Here is a 24,433-nt window from a genome sequence, read left to right as displayed (position 1 = left end):
AACTAGTGCCTAAACAATAACTGGTACTAACTGCTTATTCATAGTGGATGAGCAGCTTGGTTTGCAGTGTTATTACATTTAAAAAGTTGCTCCTTAACTTGCAGCATTAAATCATGATGCACCCTGGTCAAGCTGGGTATGGACTTTTAAATCCGTAGTAGATATTCACCTTCAAAAAGGAAAGATGAGACTTGTCATATCTACAGTGTAGAAAAGCATATTGGACAGCTCAAGTTTACTGTAAAAAGACAAGATACCTTGGTTTAAATTAAGATTAGCAGTTTGCATTAAACCACTTTCCCATACAAGTTCAAACTTTAGCTGCAAGTACCTTAACTTCACTGATATTTTAAACTTCACATTGCTAAACTATATAGAGATACCTGAAGAAGTGGATCTTAAGTTAATCATCCATCAAATGCTGAATTAGTGTCAACTCAACTGTTCTTTAAAACACTCAGGTTTCACAAGGAACAGGTCTCTACTGCTCTACAAAGAAATTGCACATTTTACACCTTGTCTCACTTACCAATTGGTGAAGGAATCCTGTGACGCAGATAGTCTGCAGAAGCAGCTCTAGTTGGAAAAACCTGTGAAATAGGAGGAGAAGGTGCTCTTTGTCCCAGTAAAGATGGTGCTGGTTCCAAGCCACCTATCAGGCCACTTAAAATATTGGATGAAGCAGGTCTGGCAATAGGTGGACCCAGAAGAGCCTTAGAAGAAGCAATGAAGAGCTGGTTCAGATAACCCCTTTAAACAAACTAAGGACATAATAAACAATCTTTTTAGACACTGCAGACTATGGTAGCTTCCTAAGTTACTATCCAGCAACACAAAGACAGGGGCATAAGCTACTTGCATTTAAAAGAACAGCAAAGATTTCTTAGGGTAGTATCTTCTACTGGAAGAAGTATGTTATTGGGATCAAGTTAGACAAGCTTTCAAATGCAAAGCTTTCTTCATCAGTTCTCCTTTTAAAAAGGCATCCAAGAGACCTGGTCCAAATTTAGAACAGTCCCACCATGTTTTCCCTTTAATAAGAAGGGTCACTTAAGTATTAGTATTTGCTTATTAAGAGTTCCACTGGGTAGGTATTTTTCCCTTCAAAAAGTTCCTAGAGAACTCTGTATAGCAATTTGTTTCTCCTGTACACTTTCTTTGAATGTGAATGAATCATGTATGATGCTAATATCCATTACAAGCCCCAAATACACCAAGAAGTCCAATTCTGGAATTCACTTTTACTCCTAGTGGTGGCTGTATTTGCATATTTAAGTTCACCTGGAAGTTTGAAAAATACCTGCAGTATATTCTTTGATAGAGGCTGGTTTGGGATCTCAGAAGGAGACATCAAGTGGCTTTCAAGGTTTTGCTAGGAAGTGAAAGACAGTTGGTCACATCTGCATATAATATTTAAAGCTGATTTTTGTTTAAAAACATAAAAAAGCTCAGAACCCGCATCATTCCCATCTCCTAGGAAAGACATACACCACAAGCTCATGTGATAACTGATCAGACATCTACACACAGACAAGTCCAACCACCTTCTTACTAATAATATGTAATTAGCAAATTTAACCCTAATCCATTAGTTGTTGTAGGTAGCTGATAATACTTATTTAAAAAAAAAATTAAAGTGAGCTATCTGGATGCCTGACCTACAAGTGCTTCCATTTACTGAGGTCATAATGAAGGCTTCTACTAGTTTCCCTGCTGCTGAATTTTCATCAGCCAGCTAAAAATCAAGTCCCTAAATTTCATCTACTGCTGAAGAACAACAGGCAGTTAAGTGGCAGGGAGTCAATTTACCATATGAAAGAAGTGAGAATCTCTTAATGAAAACATATAGAAAAAAAATGTTTCCAGAGTTCATTTCTGATACCAGTCACTGAGGATTGACATCTGCATGATGCTTAGCCAAGTGGTAAGATAAAAGTTATTAAAAAAAAAAAAAAAATGCTCAGCTCTTCCCACCCACCTAGTTTGCCTGTGGTCAAATACAAGGCTGAAGCTTCTCTGGAATAGCTTAGCAATACAAGCCTGATCCAATATGACAAAGAAAAAAAAAGTATTTACTCTCATTCCCTCCTTCCAGGTTGTGTACATACACAGCTAGGTATAAAAATTTGAGATCAGTTCAACTTGAAGCAGTTACTTTAATTTAAAAAGGCAATACCAAATCTTAACCATGCAGAATGATGTTACTTGACATTTAACAGTTAATTAAGCTCTGATTAGTCAGCTAGAAACCAATGCATGAATCACTCCTGCCTCCTACCCTGCAACTGCTATTCCATTAGACCATGCCTGCTCTAAATTCTTAATTGGTGGTAGCTATTATCTGAGAAACCTGGAATTGACCAAGAAAATTACTGAATGACTGCTCATTGACCTACAAACTAGAAAACTTGTATTACATGTAGCCACAAACAACAGCTTCTAGATCCAAATGTCTTAAAGGAACCCTATAAATCAATTAAACATCAAGCCTTCAAAAATGCACTCATTTACTGTATACACATTAGATCTGGATTAAGTAAAGACTGTACAGAAAGCTGAACTTCTTAAAGAAATAACTTTGTGTCAAGTACTCCCACAAAGCAACAGAGTTCTACATCATCTTCATGGCTTCCAGATTAAGTATGCTCAGTTTCAACCACACCTTTTAAAAACAGCCAGCCTGGCAAAAAACAAACCTGCTTTGAAAGTCAAGTTTAGGCTCTCATAGGAGAGATTTTCCAGTGTAAATACATCTTCCTAGTTGTATTTGTAAGACTTCATTTTCTGCAAACTGGTCCCTCAGTTATGCCTCACCACATTAGAGGCTGCACTGATGTAACAGGGGGTAATTTGGCATTTAGTGTTTATAACAGTGATGTGAAAAGATAGACTATTCAGAGCTGAAAGCCAAGTTACTCATTAACTAGGCAATGCATCTTAAAATTAAAGCACATGAAGCCTCATGCCACTGTTTTCACAGTAGCATCTTCCCCAATTTAAAGGGTCCTTGTCATCCAATAGCACAATGCTATCCTGTTACTCCTAGTCAATACAGATGTTTGCTGGAAGATTAACTGTCTAGTTTGATTTTCAAGTCTGTGCTGATAGTCTTATTCCATTAAGTGGAATAATTCTTATATGTGCAGAACACTTGCATTCAAATTTAACATTTCTAGATCTGTCAGAAGCTTTTGGCAACATGTGCAGGGGTTTTGATGCAGATAAAAGCTATCCACACAGTTGAATTAGAAAGCTTGCTCTTAGCTGTTCTGGGTCAGCATCCTTCAAGGTGTGACAGTATACCTAGGGAGGTACTGGCAACTGAACTATCACTGACCAAGCCAGTATGTTACCACCAGCCACTGGATCCAAGCAAGAACCATGCATCAGTATGAAATCTGTAAATTAACAAGGCACTTCAGATTTGTTTTATGCACCTTGCCATGGATCCATTTATAGTTTTAGTGCCAAGCATTTGTTACTTACATTGACCTTGGGTTGTGATGGTAGAGTCCCACTTGCCTTCATGCTGCTGACAAGTTTGTTAAATGCAGTCATATCTCCATCTTTCTTGACCTGTCTGGAGCCAGCTACATTTAGTGCTTCCTCCATCTGGTCTGCCATGAAGGGAGTAGCAATTTTCCTTTCTTGGTCCACTTTCAGGCCTTTTAGCCCAGCTTCTACTTCTTCCACTGAAAGTACAACTCCTGAATTTGCTGAGAATTAGGAGGAAGACAATTATAATAGGTACTCAGTTTATGCTGGATGCACCTGTGACTAATGGGTGGGGGTTTTTTTTTTTTTGTTTGTTGGTTTGTTTTGTTTTTAGGCAAGCTATGAACCCAGAAAGCTAGTTCTGCTGCCACCTTCATTTCAAACTAGCATGAACTACATTATATTCACTCATTAGAAAGACTGAGCAATGCACAGATCTTAGGCACAAGTCTTTTCAACAATTTTTTTATTTTAGAATAGATTTTAACTTTAGAAAGTTAAGTCTCTCAGGATAGGATAGGGCTAAGGAGGGGAATCCATTCTATTGTCTTGACATATTTGAAAACTGATTAACAGGAAGTACAGTCAAAGTCAGAGCAATACTATTCCTTTAGCTTTAGAAAAATCAAGCTATTTACTATTATGTTGTTTCAGGTATGCAAAGCATACTTTAGCTTATACTTCAGGAAACTAGATTTTCATAGCCACAAACAAATTTGTTGTCTGAAGTCACCACAGGTGAAGAGCATACATACCTGGAAGTTTAGATACTTTGGAGACCCAATCACAATAAGAATGAGTTGCATAAAGCTTTTAGCTAGGTGTAACTTCTCTCCCTCCCCAAAAGCTAAAGTCACTATGGCTCGCAGACTTTCAGTAGCACTCAAAAAGCAAATATTAAATAAGCAATGCTGATGGTATTTTATATTTCAGTGCCCAGAATCCAGGCAAGACATCTGTTGATTCTGCATTGATTACACAGATCATAAGGTATCAGTACCTTGAAGAATAAATGGAGGAGGAAGAGATGGGAACATGTCACGGGTTTCTGTAACAGATGCAAAGCTGAAGTAGTATGTTTATTTGACTGTGACCAAAAGGCAAAAGAAGGAAACAAAATATTGACTGACATGCACTATAGAACTTGAGGAAAAAAGCATGATGTTGGTCAGAATTCAGCCTAGAACACTGTTCAGTTTAAGCTAAACAGAAAGCTTTACTCATCCTGACCACACACTTACTACCGACTGAAAAGCATCCAGTTTGGGAAGCAGAATTTCCTGGGATGAATTTTCCTCCATATTTCCACCACTCCCAAATCATGGGATGTTTTAGGTTGCACTTAGCCAGCAGTTTTAACATTTACATGGCAATACATGCTGCTTGCCAGCAAGTGGCTTTGGCAGCTCAGTTAATTTTTCAGAGCAGTACATGTACTTTTGTCAGTTGGTACACACATGCAGTAGGCTCAAACATGCAAATTTCCAAGTGATTGTGCATCTAGATCTGGAAGTAAGTTGGAACTGACACTGAATAAATACTAAAAAAAAATGCATCTGACTCCAGCAAATTAAGAGTTCACCTCAAGGAATAGATTTCCTTCTTATTTACATGCAGAATGCGTTACGGTTAAGTTGATAAGGCAGAAGTTAAGACAAGTTAGTCCCCATTCTTTGTTCTGCTCCTACATTACTGGAGCTACTTTAGTAGTACACTTTAATAGACAGGATCCATATTTATGGATCAAAGTGCAAAGCAGATAAGCCACAGATATTTGAAGATTATTTTTTTTTTTTAAATGCTGCTGTGCTGAAGATTAGATGCAGTGCTGCAAAAAGCTGCAGATATATGCTACACTTGAACAAGGTACACTAGGTCTCCATTTAAGGCTTTTAGTTGGTTCCATTTGCTTAAGATATTGGATTTTAATTAAAAAAAAAAAAAGAGTCATATTGTTCCAGCTATGGATGCTTGCTATACAACTCCTGTAATGCAAAATTTAGGAAAGGCTGCAGAACAGGAGTTCAAGTGTCAGATGGAGTTTAAGACTGCTGGCATTTCAGCAGTCTTCAATGTGAAGAGCAATCTAGAGACCAAGAGCAGTATAGCTAGAAGATTATATATTAAACATTTGGACTACCTTGATGTATAAATAAGATTAGCACAAGCCAATGACCTATGTTCATATTAAGTCCTGAAGATATAATTGTAGGATTAGGATAGAAAGCATCAGTGATGGTGTTGACATAATGGATTTGTGGAACAGTAAGTTTTCTGAAGTGTAAGTAAACCTGTAGTACTTCCTGCTTTGGACCTCAACAATTGGGGCTTGGCATTCTGAAAGCCTTTTTTCTTGAGAAAATATAAAATCACAGGAACTCCACAATATCTGAAGGCACTTACTGCTCTCTCTAAGCTTTTCCTTGTTGGCTGAAAGACTTGAGAGAAGAGGTTTTAAGTCCACTTTGGCTTTCTGTAGCATTTCTAGGATGTCCACTTTATTTTCAGAATGATCTTCCAATGGAATAGGAGCAAAGTAGTTTCCAGAGTTCTGGCCAGGGGAGAGAATGGCTTGCTCTAGACCTGAAACAGCAAAATCAGGAGCACTGCCATATCAATTTACCAACTAAATGTTTTAAGATGACCACAAGTTGGTTAAATTTAATGCTTCACTGAAATACATGCCTCTTGCCCCCTGCCCAGGGTTATCTGGGAAGTAGCCTGAAAGAAAAAAAAGTTATACCTTTTGCAGAAAGGATGGAAAAAAACTGCTCATGCCAGCAGCTTCATAAAGGACACTGAGCAATCAGAATATGGAGTTCATTACTGCAGCCTTATCCATCAAGTTCACAAAAAGAATAGATGAGGAGGAATAAGTAAAGAGATACAGATGAAACACAGCAAAATTAGTAGCCTTACCTGCTAGCCTCTCCAGTTCTTCATGAGGTGTGGATCTCAAGCTGCTAGAGCGACTTCCTGAACGACTAGGATTAGAGAACCACCTGCTGAACCTGCTGGCAGACACTGAGCCTTCCCCCAGCACATCCTCTATCATCTATATTATGGGGTAAAGGAAAAATTTTAGAGAATAACCTCAACAGAAGCAGAGGTGCCAAGGTGTTTAAGACAGACACTTAATGTAACTTATGATTCTTTTGCTATGCTGACTTGATAGTGTTCTGAATTCTGGAAGTAACAAGAAGCTTCTGGCTACTATTTCTCTTTGTGACTAGCATTTTGGCATAACAATAATGCCTCATTTTTGCAAAGTAGTTTCAAAGTTGAAAGCACACCTAAATTACTGTAATTTGTGCAACATGTCTTAATTGACCAACAGTTTAAGAACGTAAAATATTTCACACTGTACTGCTGAACAGTTAACAAGCAAATAGTTGCCACAAGAGAGGAGCAGAACAGTTCTAACTGCTTCTGAGACCAGACTAGTTAAACTAGTTAGTTAGCCCATCACTAAACAGAGTAATTACCCTTAGACAATTTCAGCTAACTTGGGAAAGTCAAGCTCAAGCTCACTTGGCCCCTGGGTCAGATCCAGCTGTGGCCTAAGCAATGGCAGTACACCAGGTTAAAAGAGCCACTCACATCCACCCCCCTCCACCATATCCTCCAAGAGGACTCCATAGATGGAAACTTTACAGTGAGCCCCATCCCTGAATTCCCAGCTTCTCAGGCCAGGTTAAACAAGTGTAGGCTGAATCTTTGGCAGCCTTAAATTATGCACTCCCATTCAGCAGTAAAACCATAGAAGTCAAATTTCAGTGAAAGAAAGGAGGCCCAGATAAAAATACTGCAGGTCTAGTAAAAATTAAGGAAGCAAAGAAAGCTGCCCTCAAAATCAGGAGTGCTCTTCTTAGAAAGGTAAAGAAAGATCAACCTTTGTAGGAAAAACAAAAATGAACAAACCAAACAAACAAGCAAAAAAATTTACACTGCTACGTAACTAGCAGTGTGCAACACTGTTAGAATCGGGAAGCTGAAGAACAATCTTCTAATTCAGGTCAGCAGCTACCAAACATTTAAACAATCCAGAAGCAGCAAGGACTCCTCAGACTTTAATGCCCTTCAATTTAACCAAAACAATTAACTTTTACAGTTCAGTTCCAAAACAAATCAAATCTTGCTTAAATCGTCACCAAAATCCCAAGAGTATATTTTTTCCTATTTGTATCAAAAGACAACCTGCACAGATCAAAAAGAAGTAGAGAGCCTCATTTACTATACCAACAATGCTTTGTTTAGTTTTCTTCTCATTTCATTCAGCCCAAACTGAGAGCTAATTTTGATAACTGGAAAGGACATGTATCAAGATGTTATTTGATTATATACAAACTATAAACCATATGAAAAAAACCTGATGGACAACTGCTGTTTTTAGGGGAATTTGGAACACAACATTGCTAACTAGAAACTTAATTGCATCATTCAAAAACCACAATACTAGATTTCCCATTAATATTATTCAGTAGTTGACACTTTGTTAAACTTTCTGCTTTTGAGCAGAAGGAATTACTGACAACCCTAGCCACATCATCTGGTTTGCCATGACATCTGTAAAACAATTTTTCAAATGTGATTTTATGTACCAGCTGAGGTAGCATTACTGTCCATTATCTGCAGACTATACTAATCATGAAATAAGAGTGCATTATATTCTGCTGAAAGAATTTTGTACCTCACAAAATCCTTGGTTTCTTATTTCTTATTACAAGGAACTTTGGTTTTACAGAAGAGTGCAGGCTGTTTCCTCAGAAGTGGAAGTACTGAAATAATCTTATGACCATAGTTTGATCCACTAACTGCAATTGGTGTAAGGCTCTTTAGGAACAAAAAAGTTGTTCTTTACCCCACAGTGCTAGAAGAGACCCATACAAATACAGACTACATGTAACCCCCCCCTTCACCAACAACTTATGGAACAGCACTGCAGCCTATTCTTTTGCACTACAGTTGGTACTTTGTTAATTTTCAAGTGGATGTTGTACATGGGTGGATATTTACTTGCAGGAAAATCCACCCATAATGCAGAACTCCCCTTGCTGGTTTGGAAACACTTTCTACTTTTGCTGCCTCTAAGGAAAGAGACTGGTCAGAAGGTCTGCAGGCCAAGCCTACATTACTTCTGAGAGGCACATCTGCAATTAAATTAGAGAGTTAGTGGTAAATGATCAAGTTTGAAAGCTGATATTTGCACCAAGAGCTTATGTCTTTCAAAATGATTAGTGAGCCACTGCACCTAGACTTCAATAGCACCTTTATTTTGGATAGTGACATCAGTTTCTGTTGTCTGTCCACTGGAGAGTAGTCAAGTTATTGTTGAATGACAGCATTTTTTGTATTGTAGTTGTTTCAGACACTGTGCATTATAGTATTAGAACATTCAAGGTACAGTTACATTCCTTTCAACAGCCTTTGTGACTTGTAGTATCCTTCTGTCCACCTCCCATAAGGTCTTAGGCAGTTGTAGCTTTCCACATTCCTAACAAAGTCAAGCCATATTGGCATACACCCTTGTTAGTAATATTTATGAAACATGAGCAGCATGTTGTCCATTTGTCTTTAACACTGACAGTAGTATAGTTACAACTCATTAAAAGGCTGAATGACTAAGTATGGACAAGACATCCTTAAAATAGAATAAGCTTACTCAAAAGCAAGTTTGACAGGCAATCTGTGCACTCTTAACAAGAGTGCTGGTAATCCATGACTAAGATGCTTCATGTTTGAGCTCAGAATACAATTCAAATTTTACTTCTCATTTGAGTATATAAAAGTGTCTGAAGGAAAAGTCCAACTAAACAGCTAATAGGGAAAACTTTAGCATGAAACTTACCCTCAAACAGTGTTTTAGAACTCTTAAAAAAAAAAAAAAAAAAGACCCATAATAGTATTTCATGCAGCCACCAAGGCAATGATTAAAAACCCAAGAAGTTGACTTGTACAACATGAAGTGCTCTTCCCAAAGAGAAACAATTCAAAGTGTGTATGGGGAGGGGGTGGGGAAGAATCTCAGAAGCAACATCTTCATATTTTGTTAAGAAGTTTGGCTATGGACAATTCCCTCCAAATTGAAAAGAACACAGAAAAAACAAACTTGGAAAACAAAACAAATTATGGGGAAATCATCTCCCTTTATATACACCATTAAAAAATTTAACTCTGCCATAAATTAAAATTTCAGTCACCATTAGATGACAGGAGTAGCTGAAGATGGTGCTTCTACCCTATGTACATACCTGGCCCAAAATGTATCACTCACCGAAGCCAAACCAGGAACACTTTTATCCAGGTTAAAGAACTCATTAAAGTCAAACTCTCCTGGAGCTGGTTCTTGAAGTACAGCTTCTCTAGGAACTTCCTGATCTGCTGCAGTTTCATGGGGAAGGACAGCCTGCACTTCATCTTCCTCTGCCACTCCACCATTGCATTCTACCCCTTATAGCAAGATGGGAAAGTTAGTAATAGATTACTACAAGTAATGGCCATAACCCTTTGATGGATTATTACTCTTAATACACAGAACTGCATTTAGAATTTAGTTTTTCCTAGAAATTCTGAAAATGATGATCCATGTAGCCTTAACCTAAATTATACTGCAAGCAATACTGTAAGAGCACACGGTACAGTGGATTCCAATTCCTAGGGGTGGGAGGGGGGGGGGGGGGGGGGGGGAGAGGAAGAAGCCCCTGGCAGGAAGCACATGCATTATTAATCTGAAGTTCTCATCTACAAATAGGTAAAAAAAAAAAAATCCTTTTTTTTTTTTTAAATATATATTTTATTGAACTGCGACGAGCCCCCTTTTGAGTGCCCCAGTATATAAGAATTAAACAGAGGCCTAGATGAGATTTGCCCATAACTTTACATTACATAGCCTGGTTGATCTCTGAAGCCTCTGCAGTCCATTAACAATGGAGGCTACTTTTCTTATGCAAGGAGGATGCATGGGGAAAGATTCCTGCAGGGGGCCCCCCAACAGTTCTCTCTTATTTTCTTTCTCCTTGTAGGCTGTTAGACCCTTGCCCTCCATTCTCAGGGCTGGTATCTGACATCATATATGGTGTAGGAATTATGATCCCTTTGTTACTTGTACACTTCAGCTGTCAGAGGAGCACGAGATCAAAATCTTGTCATGGTAGAGACATGTGTCCCAAAGATCCTTAGTGCTATGTCACCCAGGGTTTCATACTCCTGGAAGGGTCACTCATGGTGAACAGGCATGAGGGGAGGTTCCAGACAAACCACAGTCCAACGCTAAGTCCTGTATGGCAGATCAGAGGGAATAAGATGTCAGGATCTCTATGGCTGTAAAGACAGAAGAAGGCTGCAGCAAGATGGAGGTTTCCTGTTGTCTAGAGTTCTCTCCTGCCACTGGGGCCAGATCTCCACTTTGTCAGGATCATGTGGCTACCGTGTCCAAGCACCAGCTTCTTCACATTAAACCAAGTCATGCACAGGCTTCTACTACAGGAAACACTCTCCTGTACCAACCTCCAAGAGTCCTGCAGTGATGGACCAGTGGTGATGGACACAGGACTAGGGAATCTGGCAGTCTCCAGCCACGAATCTGCACGCAGGCAGCAGTAGCCTGATGGTCATCTTGCACCTGGGTTGAGAAAGGGGTGCAATTTGGAAGTTGCTACAGTAACTGAGCAGTCCTATTAAGGATCCCTTCTGCTCAGGGAAGGGGCTAGAAATGGTGACCTAAACCTAGGCTGTTTTATTTGCTTCTGGATGGACAACAGTGTTTGGTGGGGTCATTTTCTCTGAAGTCAGAAACTGATGACAATGTTTTTCACAACATGGTTATCCATCAAGGCACAAACATTCCAAGACAACAAGCAACCCGGAAGGACTGCCATTGTCTTCATGGAATTAGTGAGATAACACTGCCATTGCAGCTGAGTTAGACAAGATGACAGCATGAGGGTGAGCTGAAGGAAGAGGGTGGAGGCTACACCTTCTGGAAAGGGAAACTGGCCCAGGACAGATGCATTCACGGTGTTAGTTTCACCATCAAGAATTAGCTTGTCAGTCAACTTACAGAGCTCCCTGTGGATGTTAGACAAACATTTATGACCCTCCATCTGAAGCTCATCAAGACCTAGTATGCCACCGTCATCAGTGCATATGCCCCACTGCTTGATGGGGATGATGTAAAAGAACAGTTCTACTCCATCCCTGACCACATTCTAACTAATACTCACAAGGAAAACAAGATAATTCACCTTGGTGACCAATGCCAGAGTTGGACGTGACCTGAAATCCCAGACTAACATCAGTGGTAAGGAAATAGGGAAAGCCAACTCCACCTTCTCCTAAGCAAGCGTACGGAGCATGGTCTTGTCACTACAAACATTAACTTCAGACAGCCAAGTGTAAGATCACCTGGAGACACCCTCATTCTGGGCACAAGTACTTTCTCAACTGTTATTGTTAGAGCCCATGATCTAATGGATGTCCATATCACACTAACTCTGCAAGGAACCCATGACTGATGGACAGATCAATGTCTTATCAGATCCATTATCAGAAGCCATTATGATCTGGCTTGCTCCAAAAACAATAGAAATAGGCTGAAGCAGTGCAAGGGACTCTCAACACCAAATCTGTTGAAGACTGTTGGAGACCCTTACAGACCTTAAAGCGTCTCCATTAAATGCTCTCTGCCCTTTCCACAAAAAAGGCAACATAGAGCAATTCTGGAAGGGGTTTAAAACAGCTGTCCCTATTACCTGTGCCAAATCCATTGGCTATACCATCCGTCAACACCAAGACTAGTTCAATGACTGACACTGGATTCAAGTCCTACTCAAGCAGAAGAGAATGGCTCAATTTGTTTGGCAAGATAACACCTCATCTTAGCAGATGAAGGAAGATCTCTCCTCAAAACCAAAGATGGATCTAGGAAATCAGAAATCAGTGGTGGTAAGATAAAGCCAAAGAGATCCAGCTCTACGCTACCAAATAAGACATGCATATTCTTTTCTTGGCAAAAGCCATTTATACCCCAGCTTCCCTGCAATTGAGGAGTGTCAAACCATTCTGCAGATGACAAATCTTTCCAAGCTAGATGGTTCAGGAACGCCTAAATTTTCTTTCCGTGAGTCAACTGTGGCAGATGCTACCATCAAGTTCATCCACCAACACCCTGAAAAAGGATCCCTTGCCAACCCTCATGTCTTAAGAGTCTGGTGTGCCATCAAGGAAACGAAGAACAAGGCTACTGGATCAGATGGCATACCTGCTAAAATCTACAACTGATGGCAAGAAACTGACACAGATTCCACAGATTTATTCGCCGAATTCGGGACAATTAAGAGACCACTGGGGGCCTGAGTAATGCCAACATTGTGATTATCTCCAAGAAAGGAGATGAATCTGTGTGGAGGAAACTACTGAAGTATCACCCACTTTTCCAAAGCAGGGAAGAATCCTCTCTTGCATCTTCCTAAGTCTTCTACCTCTTGTTGAGCAAGTTCTGCCACAGTCTTGTGGGGCAACTGACAATCTTTATTGCCCATCAGATCTGAGAAAAGCATCAGAAACACTGGCATCTGTTTATGGCCTTCACTGACCTCACTAAGGCTTTTGAGTCCATCACTCAAAGCCCTGTAGAAAATACTGGCCAGATTTCGATGTCCTGAAAAATAAATCAAGTTTTCTCCAAGACCAGATGATTGTAACCATTCTATGTAGCAGATCAGAGACTGTTCCATGTGTCATCTGAACTGGGATCAAGGAAGGATTTAAAAAAAAAAAAAAAAAAAAAAATCACCCCAACTCTGTTCTCCATTTGACAGTTATCCTGGTTCTCATTAAGGACCATCTTCCTTTCAGAATTGACACTGAATACTGACCAGATGGACTCTCCAGTCTGGGATGTTTTTCCTCGAAGACCAAAGTACTGAACCAGCCATTCTTGACCTTCAATATGCTGATGACTGTACCATCCTTGTGTACACGGAGGAAAGCCTCCAGACTGCATTTGATCTCTTCAAAGACGTCTACCAAACTCTAGGCCTCTCTCAACGCTGAGAAGACTACAGTACTCAAGATCTGAAACAGGAAGTTTCCAGGTCTCTACAAGGCTTACACTGCTAGCCTAGATTTTCAAATGAAGAACACATTAAAAGCCTGTAGGCTCATAGCACCTTTTAAGAAAAAGATCTTAACTGCTTCTATAGCATGAGAATGAAGTCTCCTCAAATGCACATAAAACAAGAACTGCTTCTTCCTTAAACCAAGCCACCACAGCTCAACTACAGGCAAATGGGTATGGCTCAAATCATGGCCTTCGGCCAGCAACAGCAATATGCAAAATTTTACTGTCCTACAGACTGTCTGGAGCCGTCACGATTTCTCAGTCACTGCCATACACAACACCAAATTTACTGTACAGTGGAAAAAGCTGTTATCTTCAGCAGAAATCTTATTAGCCATGACCTTAGGTATTATACTTCAGTATACCATGGGTTGATTTTTGTGCATGTAAAACATGCTCCACAGTATAATATGCATCTAGTTTGAGGCCAAAAGAAAAAGGAAAAAAGTTTCCTTAGAATATTCAAGTAGCAGCAGCTAAAGGAACAGAGCCTGCTTGTTCTTCTGCTCCCTATGAGCCCCATGAGAACTTGACTTTTCAGTTTTGCTTAATAGGCAGAAACAGTTCTTACCATATTTCTTGGAAAAAAAAAGACTGCTGCAAATGACAGCTTGTGTTTTTGCTGGAAAAAAGTGTGCGCACCATACAAGAAAACATATGTCAGAAGTCATTATTCTTTATAAGTCATACGCTGCAAGTTTTCTAGGCCGCATTACTTTATCAAGATGTAAAGGCCGCATTACTTAATCTTACCCTTTTGTAAGATTCTGGCATGCAGGATACATTTGTGTACATGAAACTTCTAGTGTTCTGGAACCATTAAAATGATCATTTATGGGCATCTATACCTTGTCCATACCCTCCACTCTCCCAATGCATGCATGCACACATACTGCTTTCCAGTTGAACGCTATGAGAACATCTTGCCATTTCAATTTGGTCATTATTACCTTCCTTCAGGGAGGCTGTGCGTCGTCTTGTTCGTTTTCTCCCTTTGTGATCTTCCTCCAGTATCTTGTCATCAAAGCCAGTGAGCTCAATGGTTTCAGACTGACTTGTAGGTCCAGCAGAGAACCATTCAGGCTCCTCTTCAGTGTAGGAATCGTTCCTTCTACGTTCTCCAAAGACACGTTTGCTATCCCCAAATTCCCTCTGAAGTGGGTTGTTTTAACAGAGGAAGGAAATTAAGTTAGAAAAATCTGACACTAGTTATTTCCTTCTTAGGAATTAGCTCCCGTTACTTGCTTTTTAAACATGAAAAAGCAAGTTCAGACAGGAGAGGACTATTTGCATTTTCATACCTCTCCCCAGTCTATTGATTTTTAGAACGTTTCAGAATTAAAAGTCTTAGGAGGGGAAAATAAGGTAAGCTAACCCCCCCGCCATAGGTGTATACACTCAAAACACCTGCGTATACATCCCTTACTCCAACTCTATTTACTTTGACAATATTATACATTTAGTACATTTACTATGTAAAATTATACATTTAGTCCCCAGTCACTCAATATTCTTTTCTACAGATGTTCTATTTTGTCTCTACACATTTCTGGTAATGAGGCATCTTGATCCATGATAATAAACTGATCTTATTATATGGTCCTTGTAGGAAAACTATTCATTATGCATTTTAATATACCTCTGCACTCCATAAAATTGTGATCGTTTTGTTGCATGTTACAAGGGATTAAGACACACAAACATCTGTACCTCGCTTTTTTCCTACTCCTTACCACTGGATTGGCTACAGATTACAGCTAGGCAACATTTGTCCTACTCCCTCCCACACCCAAGGGAGAAAGCACAAGCCTAAACACAGAGTCAAGACCATGCATCTTTGTTCTGGGGCTTTTTTATTTACACACACACACACACACACACACACACACACACACACACAGCTTCCAACTTAGTATTGATAAGCCACTAGCACACCAACAAGTGATCTGTTAACACAAAATATAACCCAGATCCTTCAACTGAGTGAATTCCATAACTGACCTCCATGACAAAAACATTTGTCTTAAGGAGATTTAAAGAAGTGCCATGGAAAAGATTCCATATATAGAAGTTATTGGGAGTGCTTGGATTTGAGGCAAGGTAAGAGTTTACAAAATTATTAGTCAGAAAGAGATAGGTCAAGAAGTTTGTCCTCACTAGAAGGGCAAGTGAGTACTTAGTTAAACTGAAAGGTAGCTCTAAGAAGGAAAACAAAACACCAACACACACACAACTAGCTTGTTGAACTCCTTACTGTAAGACATTGAGGCCAATAGCATTGCAGAATATGCCAACTTATAGAGTGGGCTTCTATTTCTTAACCAACTACTTCAAAGATCCTTAACCTTTGTCCAAAGTGTGTAGAAGCCCGTGTCAGACTATTGGATTAAATGGGGTATCTAACCCAGTAGGAACACAGCTATATTCTTCATATTAGCTCCCACACAGGATACTTATACAGCTCTTATTTAAGTTTAATTTGAAGATATAAGTGAAACAGATTTCCCAAAGACAGCTGTAGCAAGTTTGTGTCACCTACAGGCAAGCAGTTCTGTTTAAGCCAGACTGGGCTTTTGAACTGTCTCACTCTGATGATGCAAGAGCTACTAAACCTTTACTAGTACCAGAGATTTGAGTCATCTAGTCTATTCACACTTGGATTACAAGTACCACAAGGTGGTTGCCCATCCCCATCTAGTCTGCTTGATGTGTCCCACAATCGCAAAATAAACCTTATTAAAATTCTCTACGAAAACAAGATAAGAGCAAACCCTGAAACGTTTATCTTTGTAATCCCTTTCACGATCTCGGTCTCTTGCATCTCTAGAATCACGCATGTCCTTGTCACCACCTCGGTGGTCTTTATCAAAGTTACGAGCAGAGATGATTCTCCCACTGCCAATCCTACGTCCACCAATAACACGGACTCCATCATTCTCCTTCTCCAATGGGCTTCCTGCACGACGTGAGCCAACAGCTGCAGTTACATGGCAACCTCCTCCAAAGCTTCGCCTCTGTGGACTTAAGACTACATCCAAGTCATCTTCCTTTACTCGCTCCCTAGGATCTGTAAATATTAAAAATAAACTTTTTGCTATGTACTAGTTTCTCTAGAACTATTATCAGTACAATGCAAGTCTGCCAACAAGCCTGCAAAATCAGAAAACAAGTTGAAGACAGTGCCATATATTCTAGTTTTAGCTTTACATTATTTGAAAATGGATGTTCATTCCCCATAAAGGATATTGTAAATCTCTACTTAAGTACCAATACAAGAAAGCCTAAATAGCTGAAATTGAGTCTTTTTACATTTTGCAACCTTAAGCTATTATCAGAGACAAAGCACAGTCTGGGAAATGATTATCTGATTATCTACTACATTCATAAAATCTTATAGTACATATTCAAAGACTCCACCCCCTGCCCCAAAACATTAACAGCAATAAACAAAGTGCATACCCTAATCTCCTAGAGAAGAGTTATCACATGAGATGGGTTCACCAAGTTCTTAACTTCAATTATATAGAAATCTATCAGTGAAGTAAAGAACAAAGACAACTAGTAACTTTAAAAAAAGACAACCACAAAACAAGACTTGTCTGAAGAACATTAGTAGGTTGGTTGTAAGCACTCACTCCAGTCTACCTTAATGCTTCTATAGTTGCCAAAATAGGATTTTCATAAATTGACATTTTAGAGGCATTTGAAGGAGTAGATACATTTATAAAGATCTTGTTCCCTCTTCTTAATTTCATTATCCTATTGTTAACAGTAAATAAAGTTCTCTCAGTATCCTGTTTTTTGACCAAGAGCCATGTTTTAAGAATGGCACTCACCCACTATCCTGCGCATGAGAGAAGTCCGGTCTGAATCCAAGTCTTTTTTGAACCCTTCCACTGGTGATGTTCGCCCCGAGCTTGGATACAGAGATGCATGCCACTTCTCAGGGTCCCAAACTCCATCGCTATGCAAACAGAATTGCAGAAATTAAAGTTCCCACGACATTTAAGTGAAGACTTTTTTTTTTTTTAAAAGAATATCACCCTTAAGCAGGAAGGCAAGTATCTTCAAGAGTAAAACTGATCTTCCAGTTTTCTAAATTTGGGTTTCCTTTCATCCCAGTGTATTAAGATGTTAGACAGACCTCCCCACCCCCCAACCCTTTAGCAAGCTATTATTGGCAACTGGGAACCAGTCTTGGTTAATGAAGGGGGAAGTGGGGGGGGGGGGGGGGCAGAAAAGTATGGTTGCCATTAAACATATGCCACCAAAATCAGCCAGACTCATGTGTTGGTCAGTCCAACTCCCAACCAATTCTCCCACTGTACTAGTTGTTCTTTAAATCAGAAGATTAAGTATCAACTATATAAAGTTCAGTTTCTTTAGTTCTTTCCAGATTTAAGTTTAAATAACATCTTAAACCCTTTGCATTACAGTACAAAACTAACATTTTATTTACAGCACTTTTTTTTTTGACCAGAGGCATCACGTGGATTAAGGAATTCACAGAGTAGAAAGCTTTCGCATTTTAAAACAGGGGCAATAAGAAATGCTACTAAAAGGTAATACCATGACAAAAGAACTCAGCATTGAGACCAAGCATTGAGATCCAAAACATGGTTCTTAGTCAAAACTATCTAGGTGGCATTTATTTGCCCCTCAAATATCACAACTGTTCTAGCTCTATCTGGCAACTTAAGATAAATAAGTTTGAATGGTATTGGCATTCCAGGTTTCCAGTCAGATGCAGTACCATGCTAAGCACAGCTCTAGTATGCTCCAACACCAGAGTAAGTTTCTTTGAAAACAATTCTTTCAGACTGTACTACTGGCATGAGGGGTCAGGAAGGAAGAGATATTGATGAATACAAAGCATTTCCTGATGAAATACTTTGTTAAGCAAGGCTTTTACTATGTAGCATTATACTAGGTTCTTTTTTCTCAAATTAATTTATATTCCTTTTTTTTTTTTTTCTAGCCACAACAAACTAAAAATCTTACCATGTCTAGATCATACCACACAACCTGATGTTTCCAGGAAAACATTGGCACGCCAAGCCTTGGCAGGATGCAAGTCAACTATACCAGTTTCTCAGCCTGTGGTAAACACACCCCTGGGGGTACGCAAGACAAGCAGGGGGTATGTAGGTACCCCAACACACTCTCCCTCACCTTTTCCTCTCAAAATTAGGGCCAAAAAAGTTGGTGCGTTGTGCATTGCGCTGCACTTTAAACTCCCCAGTAATAATTTGGCGTGCCACACTGTGTGGCACTGGGTTCAGCCCTCCTAGCTTTGGCCAACATCACCTCTAGCCCAGGTACATACTTGAGTTGTGCACCCTTGGTGTAAAAGGTGACAACCCACCCCCACCAGATCAGACATCTGTCATACCACAGCCTTGTATACACAGCCCTTCTTCCAAGACATTAGTCTGTAAATATAAAATCCCCTGGAAAATTGAGTGTTGGGGTACTTATTAACATTTTCAGAAGTCAGGGGGTACTTGTTACTTAAGATGTTGAAAAATACTCAATTATACTACGCTATGTATAGCTTCAGAAGTGATTTACAGATTCTCACTGCAGTACAGTACTGCTACTTGATAATAGACCTTTAAGAACAGTCAGATGTATTCTAAACCATCTACGCAATTAAAATATTACCTGTCGTATTTTTCAGAAAGACATGAGGGCCTCTGCTTACAATGAGGACGTTCCTTAATATCCAAGAGTTCTTCCTAAAACCGAAAAAACCCCCAAAAATTTAAAGTTTCAGACCCAGGCACTATTTAAATAAAAGCAATACCTGTGGGCTAGAACATCTTAAAAAGCTATACTACTAACATTAATATATTTCTCCCCAGAACTTTGGTTTGGTTTTTTGTTTTTTTTTATTTTATTATTTCAATCCCAGAAAAGAGTAAAACCTGCACAAGTGTTACATTTGAGATTTGGCCAACAGATCTTTTGTTTTTTCTGCCAAGAGTTTGTTGCAAAGATGACACACTCTTTACCTCAGTGAACTATTGCAAAACCAACACCATCAGTAAGTAGACAAGCATTATCCCAATGTCAATTATTAAATGGGGATGGGCTGGGATTAGAGTACTGGAATTCTTAACTCACCACTGGAAACATAGTTACTTAAGTTGATCTTCTAGATGGAAATATATTTACCAGCAATGTAGCACTAAGTAAAATAAGTGCCCAGTTAAAATTCTCTCTTTTGCTGTTAAGAGTTCAAGAAGTGTTTCAGTAACTCAGCATACCTTCCAAATAGTTACTTTTAAAATACACTAGTGGTTTAGGTATAATTAATTCTAATTTGCCATTTTTAAGTTATTGTTTATGATGTTCAGACCATAAGTGTTTTAGATAACCATGTCCTTTTTTTGGTAAAACTGTGGTCAGCTAATGAAAGAGACCAAGAGAGAGACCTTTACTTCTGAGGCGATTCACATGGAGTGTTGAGCACATAGGATCCCTTTATACTAGAGGTGCACCGATACGGGATCAGTACCAACATAAAGAAAATTGTCTATATCTAACATCAGTCCGACAGGGCTGAAAGTTGGGCAATAAATGGCTATGCTATGCACAGCTGCAGCACAACACAGAGCAGAGCCGTTAGTGTGGAGAGCTGCCTCCAGCTGGTAAACTGAAAGGGAAGTGGGGAGGGAAGGAGCATAGGTGGGCAGATCAATGTCCCCCACAGTGAGGAAGGGTGTGGGTCAGGCACTGCCCAGGCAGGCCAGGGTCTGAGGCACAGCTCATGGGGTGGGGACGGCTCCTGCTGCTGCCTGCACCCCAGGGGGGAGGGGGGGGGGGGAAGTGGCATGTGCCTCCAGACCTCCACAGGGCTGGTTGCAGCTGTGGGGGGCAGCCAGAGCTGCATGGGGCTTTTCTTGCCAGGAGCTGGGCTTGGAGCAGGCTCTGGCAGTGCTGGAAGGGGGCTGCAGCCACCACAAATTCCGCCACAGCTCCACTCCTAGCTCCATGCTGCCACCTGCCACAGCTGTGGCTTTTCCTAGTGCTTGGGTGGAGGTGGGGCATTCAGCCAGGGCTGTGCCAGCTCCACCTTGCAGCTACAGCCTACCCTGTGCAGATCTGGGGGCATACGGCCCCCCACACTCCCAGGGTACAAGCAGTGGTGGGAGCCATCCTTACCCCATGAGCTGTGCCTCTGTCTCATGCCCCCCCTGCACCGGCTGGGTAGCACCTGCCCCTGCCCCCTCCCTCACTGCTGGGGATGTTGATCTGACCCCCTCCCCTCCCCACACCCCTTCCCTTCAACCACACTGGACTTACAAGCTGGAGGCAGCTGTATTGGATATAGGCATCAGCCCCCAAAATCTATTGGTGCACCCCTAATTTATACTGGTTTCCAAGAGAAGCCAGCCCACATAGCACCATAGCAGCCACACACAGATATGATGCTTCATTTAAATGCTCTTTTGCTCCACTAAAAGTGCATAACCACTTGTGGCTTGCGAGGAATGCATTTCACAATAAATCAATCAATTTGCAGTTTTATCAGCCACCAGAGGGAGCACAAAAGACGACAAAATAGCAGAAAACAAAGTTCAAAGTCACATATGACTACAAAGTTCAAGAGCAGTCACTCTTTCAAAAGGGAGATACCTACCATGAACTATACAATGACCCCTGGTTTGGGGGAGAGACATCCTTGTGATTTTGTACTTCTCTGCCAAATCACAGATTAAACAGCCTTAAACCAATCATTTTACTTCAACCACAATCCTGCTGTTTATCAAAAGAGCATATTTACCACACTTCTCTCAGTGGTAAAGATTACATGCACAACAATTTGAATACCTTAAAAAAGTGGCTAGCATAACAAAAATATAAACCTGGAACTGGTCACCTTTTGAAGTGACTTCAGTCAAAGTTCATTTCATGGCATAAACCAACTGACCTCCCATATGACATTACATGTTTCTGCAACAAACACTTGGCATAACATCCTGGGAGTATTATTTAAGTGTGAAGTTACAGCCCAGACACTCAAGTCTCCAAATTAGTAGCAAGTGTTTTGGACTACCAGCAGCCGCCCACAAGTTAGCTTGAAACCTACAGAACTCGATCAAGTTGGATTAATTTTCAGTATTCATGTAAAGTGATCCTGTAGTCTACCAGATCATAGAATGAACACATTACCTGAAGCCCAGTAACAGCTATAGTTACTTAAAGTGGGCATGTTTCCTTACTTTGAGGACAGCATTCAACATCCACTGAAACTTAAAATCAGCAAGACTAGAAGTATTATGCTATTAGTTCAACTACACAGTCCAAGGATAACACCACAAATTAAAAAAAAAAAAAAAAAAAAAGAGAAACTGAATCAGTTCCATTTTTCTTATTCTCTATGCTGGGAAAGCACTCCTAGGAAAAGAGAAGCTGAATAGTAGGCCACTAGCATTCCCATTACCACAGCATGAGACCAACCCATAAATCTCACTGCCAGTGGCAGCAGTAGTGAAAGCAAAGTTGCACCCGTTCAGTTTTCAGGCAAAAAGCACCTCACAAGAGCAGCAGCTTCATCACATTATGTTAACTGCATCAACAAGAATGAAACAACAATGATGCAGAATCCCTATAAGAGTTTTTTTAAAACAAAAATAATCTGAAGAGATGGTACCTATTGGCAGAAATAAAAAGCATAAAAGGGACAATAGGAAGATAGACAAACTTTAACAACTTAATTTTTAGACCATTATCTAGGGCAGGGGTTCCCCAATTTCCTTATTACATACCCCATTACAAATTTACCAGCTGCCTGCATAAGTTTTATATTTTAACCCCTCCCATGCCAATTATTATTATTATTATTATTATGGTGGATTTAATTTTTATTAATAACACAATGTCCTGCATATCCCCAGGGGCATGAGGGAGGTAACAAACCATGCACAAATCACCAGTTTCATGTTTTAGCTATTAAAAAGCAAACAAACTCATTTGTCTTCACTCTTCTTAGTTAGCTGACAATATCTACAGCCACTTCATAGATTAGTATAAAACTAACATAAGCAGACAGGTTTTCAGGAAAATCAAGAAATCTGAATTTAAGTAACATACTGGGTAATTTTTAAAAGTGAAGGAAGGACAATCACTTGTCCTTTCTAAAACCCCGCGTATGTTAAATACATTTGTTCATTAAATTATTTGTTCCAATATACTGCATTTAAAAACATATGCTCCTTACAGCAAGGAATGTCAGTTTCCAGATGAAAACCCAAGAGCTGTTAAATTTCCTCACACCCTCATTCTACAAGACAGAGCAGTGTTGTTACAGCCTAGTGCAGTGTTATCCTTAGAAGCGTACTACTAACTTGTCGTACATTTGCTGTAATGGTATAATTTTTTCCAACTCTTGCATAATTTAGAACCAATAAGTATTTTTGTTCTCACCATGCTTTTAATATTATGACTACAGTTTAAAAATGTGCCTTCCTATATTCAACTTCTAAATACACTGACGTCTTTTATACAAGACCAAGGCTCAGCTTCCATACCCCATATCTAAACACAAGCTCCAAAACTATGTAAGCACAGCAGCACTTAGACATGCCACCCACATTTGATACAACTCTGAAGAGAGAACTATATATCCTGAAGAGACTCTGCCATCTGCACATTCCTACCAATCCTCTCCTGTATGTTTAAGTTAAACACAGTTTAAGGCGTCATCCTATACTAACGTTTAAAAGATTTGTTAGAAAACCAAACATAGGCTTTAACTTGATCAGCACATTATGAGATGTTCAGAAACCTACTACTGTGCTGAAGCCATAGGGATTCTGTATCCACAACACCAGACTTAACTTTTTTTAAATGATCTTAGCAAGCATTAGACCTTCCTCAATTCTAGTCTAAACATGGGTTGATCTAGAGTTGGGTTTTTCCCCCCTTCAAACAACTACACTTGAATTTTACACAAGTTTCACCTCCTAGTTGACTTCATGGGTATCAGCATCACATTCCCCCTCCAAAGAAATGAGGTGAGCTTACTTTTGTGTAACGATGAGGGTATTTTGCTGCTGTTATTCTATTCAAGTCAAGGAAAGCATCCCCATTTTCAGTTTCTGCTATGCCTCCTCGTTTATCCATGGCTATTTCAAAGCCTCCGACTACGGACCTGCTTGGGGAAGGGGGGGTGGGGAGAAAAAGGAGGCATCAAAAGGCAGGAGGAGTAGTACTGCGCACACCCTTGCAGCCTAAAGCTGTCACGGGATGAGAGGTGCTCACAGCAGAGCACGCTGGACATCGCTGCCAGGCGGGTGTCTAGGGGCTCACAGGGAGCCACCCCGGGGTGCTGGGACGGCGGCGGCTGCGCTTGTTCTTCGGGCAGGCGCTGCCCGGCTGTTGAGGAGCTCGAGCACAACGGGGATTAAGCTACTGCCACAGGGACGCGACCACCGGTGGGACAGGGAGGCGCCCGCAAGCGGAAGCCCTAGCAAGACGGGGGGCCGCGGGGGGAGGCAGAGGGACCCCGCGAAGCGCCGGCCCGGCCCCCGCGGACCCGCGCAGTAACTCAGTGGATCCCCCAGCCCACACTCACCGGGCGACGGCCCCACCACAGCGCTCGGCCCCAGCGAAGGCCGCGCCGCCGCCTGCGGCGTCTCCCAGCCCCCGCGGCCGGCTCCGCTCCGCTCCGCTCCCCCCCGGCCCCGCCCCCACCCGCGGCCCCCGCTCGCGCCGCGGCCGCTCCCCCACCCCTCCGGCTCGCGCGCCCGCTCCCTATTCGCCCGACTCTGTCTCTCCTCAGCCGCCGTAACCGGGGCCTTCCACCGCCCG

The 24,433-nt window shown here is 40.7% G+C and overlaps 2 protein-coding genes across 6 annotated transcripts in view; one reads left to right on the top strand and one right to left on the bottom strand.

Moving 5' to 3' along the window:
• Nucleotides 1-19,168, top strand: part of DRG1 (developmentally regulated GTP binding protein 1) — a 47,421-nt gene extending 28,253 nt beyond the window's left edge. Inside the window, exon 10 of one of the 2 annotated variants that reach the window (XM_019493647.2) lies at nucleotides 18,594-19,168. The gene's annotated coding sequence lies outside the window, so the exon portion shown is untranslated. Of the gene's footprint in view, nucleotides 1-16,442; nucleotides 16,514-18,593 lie in introns of those variants that run through there. The other variant, XM_019493646.2, reaches the window with a different exon arrangement.
• EIF4ENIF1 (eukaryotic translation initiation factor 4E nuclear import factor 1) overlaps nucleotides 1-24,304 on the bottom strand; it is a 34,695-nt gene extending 10,391 nt beyond the window's left edge. Inside the window, exons 1-12 of one of the 4 annotated variants that reach the window (XM_014593662.3) lie at nucleotides 24,198-24,304; nucleotides 23,648-23,774; nucleotides 19,280-19,353; nucleotides 17,452-17,579; nucleotides 16,387-16,682; nucleotides 14,566-14,767; nucleotides 9,770-9,945; nucleotides 6,415-6,550; nucleotides 5,899-6,078; nucleotides 3,487-3,716; nucleotides 1,301-1,372; nucleotides 530-713 (exon numbers count right to left, since the gene is read on the bottom strand). In XM_014593662.3, coding sequence (XP_014449148.1) covers nucleotides 530-713; nucleotides 1,301-1,372; nucleotides 3,487-3,716; nucleotides 5,899-6,078; nucleotides 6,415-6,550; nucleotides 9,770-9,945; nucleotides 14,566-14,767; nucleotides 16,387-16,682; nucleotides 17,452-17,579; nucleotides 19,280-19,353; nucleotides 23,648-23,746 — 1,777 coding nt within the window. In that variant the 5' untranslated portion in view covers nucleotides 23,747-23,774; nucleotides 24,198-24,304. Of the gene's footprint in view, nucleotides 1-529; nucleotides 714-1,300; nucleotides 1,373-3,486; nucleotides 3,717-5,898; nucleotides 6,079-6,414; nucleotides 6,551-9,769; nucleotides 9,946-14,565; nucleotides 14,768-16,386; nucleotides 16,683-17,451; nucleotides 17,580-19,279; nucleotides 19,354-23,647; nucleotides 23,778-24,197 lie in introns of all 4 variants that reach the window. The other 3 variants (XM_019493641.2, XM_019493640.2, XM_059713253.1) reach the window with 3 other exon arrangements.
• Between the last annotated feature and the right edge of the window lie 129 nt (nucleotides 24,305-24,433).

The sequence above is a fragment of the Alligator mississippiensis genome, chromosome 10 (assembly GCF_030867095.1).
Source record: "Alligator mississippiensis isolate rAllMis1 chromosome 10, rAllMis1, whole genome shotgun sequence".
Taxonomy (NCBI): Eukaryota; Metazoa; Chordata; order Crocodylia; family Alligatoridae; genus Alligator; species Alligator mississippiensis.
Note: the sequence above shows the minus strand (reverse complement) of the source record. Positions and strands in the feature narration are given on the sequence as shown.